At 41.5% G+C, this 9,365-nt stretch overlaps 1 protein-coding gene across 1 annotated transcript in view; it reads right to left on the bottom strand.

The window, feature by feature from the left end:
* Window positions 1–1,339: 1,339 nt before the first annotated feature.
* The window catches only part of LOC133447004 (uncharacterized), a 9,695-nt gene continuing 1,669 nt past the window's right edge, over window positions 1,340–9,365 (bottom strand). Inside the window, exons 4-13 of the mRNA XM_061725375.1 lie at window positions 8,936–9,099; window positions 8,523–8,679; window positions 7,930–8,022; window positions 7,373–7,528; window positions 7,092–7,256; window positions 6,867–6,926; window positions 6,550–6,609; window positions 6,209–6,265; window positions 1,996–2,046; window positions 1,340–1,899 (exon numbers count right to left, since the gene is read on the bottom strand). Of these exons, the coding sequence (XP_061581359.1) occupies window positions 1,742–1,899; window positions 1,996–2,046; window positions 6,209–6,265; window positions 6,550–6,609; window positions 6,867–6,926; window positions 7,092–7,256; window positions 7,373–7,528; window positions 7,930–8,022; window positions 8,523–8,679; window positions 8,936–9,099 (1,121 nt within the window). The 3' untranslated portion in view covers window positions 1,340–1,741. The remainder of the gene's footprint in view (window positions 1,900–1,995; window positions 2,047–6,208; window positions 6,266–6,549; window positions 6,610–6,866; window positions 6,927–7,091; window positions 7,257–7,372; window positions 7,529–7,929; window positions 8,023–8,522; window positions 8,680–8,935; window positions 9,100–9,365) is intronic.

Raw genomic sequence — 9,365 nt, 5'->3', positions numbered from 1 at the left:
GGTTTCTTAAAACTTCAGGGCAGGTTGGAACCCCGACAGTTACAAACATATAGCTAGCACTGGAGCATCTCGGCACTCCTAGTAGCAGCCTCATACTATCATTATACGCCACTTTGAGTTTTCTCATAGTCTCTTGCTTATACCGGCACCACAAGTGAGCAGTATACAAGGATGTGCAATATGCTTTAAAAAGTGCTGTTTTCACAGGTACAGTTACACATGGTAAACTTGCGACATAGTGTATTTGCTTGAGCATACAGCTTTCTGTGCTGTCTTAGAATGTCCCTGTCATCAGAGAGGTCATCAGAAATAACATGTCCCAGGTACACATACTCATTACACACACAGAGGATAGTACCGGCAAGATAGAAGTCTGGGAAGGTTGATTGCCTGTCACCTCTGGTTCTAACAATCACAACCTTACTCTTTTTTGCATTGTATATATCAAAATCAGCAGCATACTGCGTACATATTCCCAGGAGCTGTTGGAGACCGGCACTGCATGGGCTGAGGATGACCAAATCATCAGCATATTCACTCTTAAGAAGTCAGTAGCCTACATACCTATTGTATAGGTACTGTACCGGATCAAAGGACTAACGTTGTGATCAGGGAGTGACTGCACATAAATATATTAAGTAACTGTTGATCTATATTAATTTAGATTGATTAATATATTCACTGTTCAGACTGTAGCCTACACTATGTGCATGATAGGCTGCACATTTATGTACGTTGATAGATGTTGTACATTCTATTCTGTATACTGATTCATATACATTGATTGTACTCTTTATTCATTGATAGACTGCATACTATATTCAGTTGATAGGCTATTTCAGATTTAGATACTATACACTTTACTGTACAATGACTCACAGTTGCTGTGCATTTATATTTAGATACTGTACAGTATCGATTCATATATTCGCTGTTCAGATTCCAGTTCCACTCGGTGTCTATATCCAGGTGCAGAATGTATTACTCCTTGTCAAATGTAACTTACCTTAGAATTCTTTCTCCTTGCCCAGACTAGAAATTGCAATTTTATCTCCAAAAATCTTACTTTTAGCATGTAATATTAGCAAGGTATGGGCTTTTTCTATAGAATACATACATACACATTATTCACCTCTGAAAAGTGTACTGTACACATGATGGGTCCATTTGACTTATGAAAAAGTTAATGAACACAATCTTTGAACAACTTCTGTTTATTAAAGACAAAAAAGTGCATGAACAAGTTAAATAAAAAAAGTGCAACAAAAGTGCATGAACAAGTTAAATAAAAAAAGTGCAACAAAAGTGCATGAACAAGAACAAAACTAGATGCCCCTCTTTGTGTGGAGCTCCCTCATTTCCAAGACTTTTCAAGCGTCCAACATATTGAGACCCTGTCCCACATTTTGACTGGCAGCCATTAGTGTTCAAATAGTCCCTTAATAGTTGGCTTTAAGTTGTAACTCAATGTCTTTTTCCTGCTGATGTGTTTTTAAGTCTGTTAAAATAACATGAGAAATATTTCCGTGGCTAAAGCAGGGGTGGGCAACTTTGAAGATGGAGAGGGCCACTATATTTCAACTCTCACTCCAGAGGGGCCACATTGCATGTACTGTCATATAAAAATAGCCGATCTACAAGCTAAAACACGTCTTTTTGAGCTTGTAGATTGGCTATTTTTTCTTTTTTTCTTCTTTTTTTCTTTGCCCGTTTGTCCCTCAAATTAACAGTTTGGATCTGGTCACCCTTCCCTGCAATGAACACACTTTTGATTCTTAAAGCTACATGCAGTGTGATACCACCCGTTGCAGAAAGTGCATTGGGACCAGGCACGCCACTTCTTGTACAGGTTCTTGTCAGCATCCTCCCAATCACATCCACAGATGTTGCACAGGTTATCTTTGAGTGGAAAAAAGCAATTAGTTCCCATTGGTCAAATCAACTGAACACTGAATGTGATGAGTTAATATATAGCAAAATGGTAAAAATGGGTACCTCCAACAGCCTCCTTGGTGTCAGCGTGCTGTTGACTCCTGTCCTCTGTACCTACAAAAATTAAAAGTTTTAGTTAAAGTTGTTGTCGTTTACATATATTCACTTGGCATTGTGTGAGATCCTCAGGAGGAAGACATTAGTAGCTACAGTGTAGTCAGTACTGCCATTTGAGGCTGAGGCATGGACCCTCACAAGAGAATGAAAGGGTCCTGAATGGTCTTCTACAGGGACCCCAAGAGGTCACAGACAAGTTCAGAGAGGCCTGGGGCTGGTAGGGCGCTGCATCAGGACAATGAACTAGTGGCAATCAAATTGGGAGGCAAGAAGCGCAGCACCACAACGTAGATGCCAAGACTGGACGATACAGTCAGTACGTGCACATGCAGCGATTCAACCTGGTTGGAGATCATTTGCACACATCGTACTGACTTTTAAACTGCATGTGAACACCTTAAGTCAGTCCAGTCAATCTGATCAGACCGGATTCGTCAACCTACTTGCAGCACCTAGATAAGCCAGTCCCAAGCCAGTCGCAACCGCCTTGTTAATGCCATGTGAACGGGGACATAGATATTACAGTCTGCGCATGCTCGAGATTTTCCCCCGGGTGGGGTTTTCCCCCGGGGGAGGGGATTCACCTGGAAGTGAAAGGAGACGACGACGCTGCTCAGTAGCACCCTGGGGTGTCGTTTGACTGCTTCAGGGGTGTCGTCAAAATATTTCCTATTCTGACATTTCATATATAAATACTGTATTTTCGCGACCATACGGGCGCCGTGTGGAAAGGCCTCAGTCTTGTGTCATTTCTGTATTTGAAACACACACGGCGCACCGACCGAAAAGGCACACACACAAGAACACACACACAAGAACACACACACACGCACACAAGGTGCTATTTAAAAATACAGCGGGAGCAAAACTTTGTTTGATTGTAGGCTACTTTATTTCAGTTTTTACATTAATCAAACCCATTAAGTCTCATCCTCTGTTTCTGCATTAAAGAGCTCCGCTAAATCAGCTGTGCCAGTCCGAACTCCTCGCTGTCAGAGTCTCGTTCCGTGCCGTGCGGCGCCTCGGAAATGCACGCTTTTGCAAAAGCTCGCAAAATAGTCCCAGCAAACACGTTAGCCCACGGATCAACAATCCATCTGCAAACTGTGGCATAACTGGCCCGGCGTTGCTTCCACTCCTGGAGAAACTATTCTCCCTCTTAGTCATCCGTTGCTCACACGCCGCCTGCAGCCTTAAGGCTGATTTATGGTTCTGCGTTAACCAACGCAGACCTTATGGCGTAGGGTACGCGGCGCACTCACCGAACGTTGCGCGTCGCCGCGTACCATACGCCGTAGGCTACGCCGTCGATTTTACGCGGAACCATAAATCTGCCTTTATTCACCCGCCCGAGACTCTCCTTTTATTCTCCCCACCAACCGCCCGTGCGCTCCCTTTGCCAGCTCTCTGGTGATCTCCCTCCAGCAGCTGCCACTTTATTGAGGTTTTTGTAGTGAAATGAGGAGGAATCATAGAGATAACTTCTCATTTCAACTAACTGGATCAGCCGTTCCTCATCCATGATTGTTTCCTACAGCGCTTTTAACGCAGGCGGCAGGAAGAAAATATAAGCAGGTCTACCGTCCGACCAAAGTGGGGAAAAAAACAACAAAATAACGGCGTGAGGTGACGCAATGAAACAGCGAACAGCTGGAGTGAGCGGCGTGTTCGTGGTGTTAAATGCAGCAAACATGTCACATCATTACTGGGATGTGGGGAAAAGCAGAGGACACGAGAAATGATCAAATAGGTACCAGATCTTGTTGGATCCGGCACAAATTAAGCTCAAATAAGATTAAGATAAGATTCTTGTTAGGCTATATCTTATTATTTTATCAGAACCTTCCAGCCTGGCGATCTCCCTCCAGCAGCTGCCACTTTATTGAGGTTCTTGTATTGAAATGACTGTTTCCTACAGCGCTTTCACCTTTTTTTTCCAACTTTCAACCGGCTTTCAACGCGACCGACAGGAAGAAAATAGAAGCAGGGCGTGCGACAAAAGTCCAGCTCAAAACGGCGCGCCGCGTGGCTCGCAACCAGTATAGACAGTGCAAATAAAACATAAAGCAATGGAACTGTTTTTGACGCTGACGCTCGCTCGCGTCGCATGCAGTGTGGACACGGTGTAAGATTCGCATTTACAGTCAGAGCGATGCAGCGCGGTTTTTAATTATATTTTACTCTGGGGTGTCGTGAGATTTTATTCACTTTTGAAAGGTGTCATGACTGAAAAAAGGTTGAGAAAGGCTGTTTTAGACAGATTATTAATAGGAAAGCAGTGAGAATGCACTTTGTCCTTCCTTGTTGTTGTTAAGCAGAGGTCAACCGGAAGTGGCTCTTTGTTGAAATGGTTACCATGGTTACCTCGGGTACAGCGCCACCTAGCGTCACGGAGTCAGCCATGCTCTGGTTACAGTGGCTTATTCAATCTGATTCAGTCTGTTCTCAGAACAGCATGTGTACTCAGACAAGTTGATCCAATCTTCTGCATGTCATTATCTGATCAGATCTGCAACCAGCTTGAATCGCTGCATGTGTACGTACTGAGTGTCTTGCAAAAGTATTCACCCACCTTGGCTGTTTACCTATTTTGTTACATTACAACCTGTAATTTAAATGTTTTTAATCAGAATTTTATTTGATGAATCAACGCAAAATAGTCTTAGTTTTGAAATGAAATCAGAAATATATATATATATTAAAATAAAAAATAAAGAACTGAAAATTGGCATGTGCATATGTATTCACCCCCTTTGTTATGAAGTACCGAAAAGGTTCTGGTGCAACCAATTACCTTCAGAAGTCACATAATTAGTGAAATGAACTCAACCTGTGTGCAATCTAAGTGTCACATGACCTGTCAGTATATACACAGCTTTTCTGAGTGGCCCCAGGGGCTGAAACACCTAAGCAAGAGGTACCACCAACTGAACACTGCCTTGAAGACCAAGGAACTCTACAAACAAGTCCGGGACAAAGTTGTTGAGAGGTACCAATCAGGGTGGGGTTATAAAAAAATATCCAAATCATTGATGATCCCCAGGAGCACCATCAAATCCATCGTAATGAAATGGAAAGAACATGGCACCACAACAAACCTGCCAAGAGAGGGCCGCCCACCACAACTCACAGCCCGTGCAAGGAGGACACTAATCAGAGAGGAAGCACAGAGACCAAAGGTAACCCTGGAGGAGCTGCAGAGTTCAACAGCAGAGCCTGGAGTATCTGTCCATAGAACCACAATTAGCCGTACACTCCATAGAGCTGGGCTTTATGGAATAGTGGCCAGAAGAAATCCATTACTCTCAGCTAAAAATAAAAAGGAACGTTTTGAGTTAGCATGTTGGAGACTCCCAAAATGTATGGAGGAAAGTGCTCTGGTCAGATGAGACTAAAATTGAACTTTTTGGCCATCACGGAAAACGCTATGTCTGGCGCAAACCCAACACATCCCATCAACCCAAGAACACCATCCCCACAGTAAAACATGGTGGTGGCAGCATCATGCTGTGGGGCTGTTTTTCAGCAACAGGGACTGGGAAAATGGTCCGAGTCGAGGGAAAGATGGATGGTGCTAAATACAGAGAGATTCTTGAGCAAAACATGGGCCAGTCTGTAAGTGATTTGAGACTAGGACGGAGGTTCACCTTCCAGCAGGAGTATGACCCCAAGCATACTGCTAAAGCAACACTGGAGTGGTTCAAGGGGAAACATAAATGTGTTGGAATGGCCTAGTCAAAGCCCAGACCTCAATCCAATTGAAAATCTGTGGTCAGACCTGAAGATTGCTGTTCACAAGCGCAAACCATCAAACTTGAAGCAGCTGGAACAGTTTTCCATTGAGGAATGGGCAAAAATATCAGTGGAAAGATGTGGCAAGCTCATAGAGACTTATCAAAAGCGACTTGCTGCTGTGATTGCCGCAAAAGGTGGATCTACAAAGTACTGACTTTGAGGGGGTGAATAGTTATGCACCTGCCAATTTTCAGTTATTTATTTTTTAATTTTATTTTCTTTATATATATATATATATATATATATATATATATATTTCTCATTTAATCTCAAAACTAAGACTATTTTGTGCAGATTCATCAAATAAAAGTCTGAGTTATTTTCCAGAGCAAAGTCAAATAGTGAATAACTGCAAAAAGCGTACCATCGTCAGAATTATTGTTCTCATCATCTGGGGGCTGTCGGCTGCTGGGGCCTGAACCTAAAAAGTAGTAGTAGCATCATCACTAGTAGTAGGCTTGTAGAATTAACACAGATAGCTGTGTAAATATTCAGAAACATTGCATAACAAATTCAAAAAAATCTTCTAGGAAGTTCCTGTTGTGTGTATGAACATGGCTGCGCGGGGAGGGCACATTTGTTTGCCATATAAACTTACCTTGCCAAGTAAAAGTTAATGGCAAGGAAAATTAATAGGTATTAAAACACCAAACATCCATTCAAAATGTAACCATTAGCTTATAATTCATCGTATTTGATACTTACCATCTTCCATCATGGCCATAAATATTTTGGTAGGGTCGTTCACAATGGCGTCATCTTCAACTACGAAAACATAGAAAAGTTTTAAATACACAAAAGAAAAGTCAACTGGTATAACATGTACAGCTTTTGCTTTGAGGTAACGATGAAAAAGCTGTCAGCTAAGCCCCCCCCTCTGAAGGAAGCCAAGCTTAAATAAGTTGACTCTTATGTACTAGTACACAAGATGAAGCCAAGCTGAAATAAGTGCTATAGAAATAAGTTGTTATTATTAGAATCTGTGCTGCCTTCTCAAAGTCATTGACGATAAAGTATCTTACCTTGAGATAGCTCCACTACAGCCTTCCGTTTCCTACTTCCTCCTTTTTTCTTTTTCTTCACTGGTGATGAAAGAACACAAGAGCAAGTATAATTCAATTCAAGTACATATTATCATGGCATAATAGATTCTGGATCATGGAGCATGGAGGTTGTATAGTTACATTACACAATAATTCAGAACAACTGTCTGATTGTCATCACCAATATTGTCATTTGTTCCACACCTTGTGTAAGGGATTGGGGTGACTGGCTTTCTGGACCTTGTGTAAGGGATTGGGAGGACAAAGCACCAGCGAGCTGGCCGGATGTATGGAGAAACGGGATGACTGGAAGGCTTGTCTGAGGACGACCTGGAGAGGGTGACAGGCCTTCTGGATCCAACTCTTTTCCTGGTTAAAGAGACATTAGACATTTTCCATTTGGCTAAGCAACAGACATTGACAAAACAGTATGCTAATACGCAAGTCATGAGTTTACTTCACAATGTCGTATAAAAACTACCTACTTATTTGAAGCGAAATCTGGTGTGCATTTTCCAGGATTGCCTTGAGCTGGTCTTTCCCATAAAAGTTGGGCTTTCGCAATGTCATTCCTTGGGGAAGACCAGTAGCCTGCACGATCGCCTTCTTGTAGGGAAGTTTCCCAGTCCCACCTGCCTCGTCTTTAAAGTAAGGATACGTAAGGAAAGAGAGAGAAGGGAGAAAGAGGGCGAGAGAGATGTCAATAAGCACATTGCAGCCTTGATCATCATATATGATATAGAACGTTACATGTGTGCTGGCAAGGACATAGCCGTTGCATTATTGCGAAGCATTACACGCCATGGCCTAGTTGAATGCTTGATACAGATTGTTAATCACAGCAACCTCAGTGCTCAGTTAATTCTGTATATCAGACCATTTGCTAAGAAGTTGAACAACTATGCAAGACTGTACATTGGAACTAGGCTAGACTAAGGTTGAACAGTACCTGGCACAGTACTCATTGAGGTGTATATTCTAAAACGAATGTGTGATCTTTTGAAATTTTAATTGCATCTGATGATGCCAAAAATAGCCTTACTATATTTCTTGTTGAAGAGTTCTTGCACCTTCTTCATCAAGTCTTTTTTTTCATCTTCTCTAGATGATGCTGCAGTGGCTGCAGATGACGTGTCTAAACATATTGACAAAAATTATATTAATTCAATAAGCTAGAGAACAAACTATATTAGCTATATGAACAAATTACTTTACATAATCCACATTGTCATGCATGTATGTAGAATTATCATCATCATCAAAAAAAAACAACAAAAAAAAAAAAAAAAAAAAGAAATCTAATATTGAAAGTACTTCAAGGTCAAAATAATATCCAAGTACATGTAGTTTAGTTTGTACACCAAGCCAGTCACTGCGGTATACATATACAATTTAAAATCCATTTAATTTTCTGTGCATCCAAGCTAAACGCAATTTGGTCTAGTTGACAACTCTAATTGACACAACGTTATCACTTATGACTTTAAGCACTGCACAGTAACCCAATAAAAAGGCTGAAATTAAAGTAAGTGTTACTCTAAACACTTGAGAAATGTCATGAAACTGCTTACATGTCACCAATTCAGTCTATGCTTAGCATGAAAATACAGCGATGCATTCTTCTAAAGACATTACCAGCTAAGAAAATCCCAAACGCTCTGATAGAGGCATCATTAAGAAAGGGTTCCGCCTTCCTGCTACCAATATGCTGCACTTTTATGTTTGGGTCCATACTGAAGCGGTTGAACGCCAGTGTGACGACTTCCACCCCTAGCGTCTCCAACATGGTCACCTGTGGAAAGAATAGGGAGGATAACAAAAACATATTACTGGGTCTTAGAAAGAATGTTGCATGGACAACTAACAAATCAAAGTGACCCATAGGTTAGTACTAAACATCTTATACCACCATGAACTGTGCAGCTGTGACATGACATGAAAATGTTGTTTATTAGTGAAAAAACTTGTAGAAAAATGAGGTACCATGTGTACGAGCCCTTACTACAACTGCATGGTCACCTTGAAGAAATACAGTAGCTCTGACAAACCTCTTTCTTGATTTGATTTAAATGCCTGGAGATCTTTAGTTCCCTCATCTCAGGACTGAGGGCTTCTGCACTTCTTTCAGCCTTTAGAGCAGCTGCCTCTTCATTATAGCATGCCTTCTCTTCCACAGGCAAGCGGGACCAGGCACTCAGGTCTTTAATTTCACCTGGAAAATAATTAAGGGAATTTAATAAATTATCTTGTAGTCAAACGTAACAAGCTCACCAACATTGTGGTTAGTGTCTGCCCTGTGATTGAGGTCAGGGGCTCAATCCCACTCTGGTCATGAACCCAAAGCCACCCCAATTGCTATGGGCCATTTTGGCCAAAAAAAAAAAAAAAAAAAAAAAAAAAATCAACCTGAACTTTTTAGATAGTTTGCTTGTAGACTTAGATAAGCTTAGTCTATGTAGCAGCTTACATAGACTTTCT

Source organism: Cololabis saira, chromosome 7 (assembly GCF_033807715.1).
Source record: "Cololabis saira isolate AMF1-May2022 chromosome 7, fColSai1.1, whole genome shotgun sequence".
NCBI lineage: Eukaryota > Metazoa > Chordata > Actinopteri > Beloniformes > Belonidae > Cololabis > Cololabis saira.
This window is presented reverse-complemented; position numbering and strand designations above follow the sequence as displayed.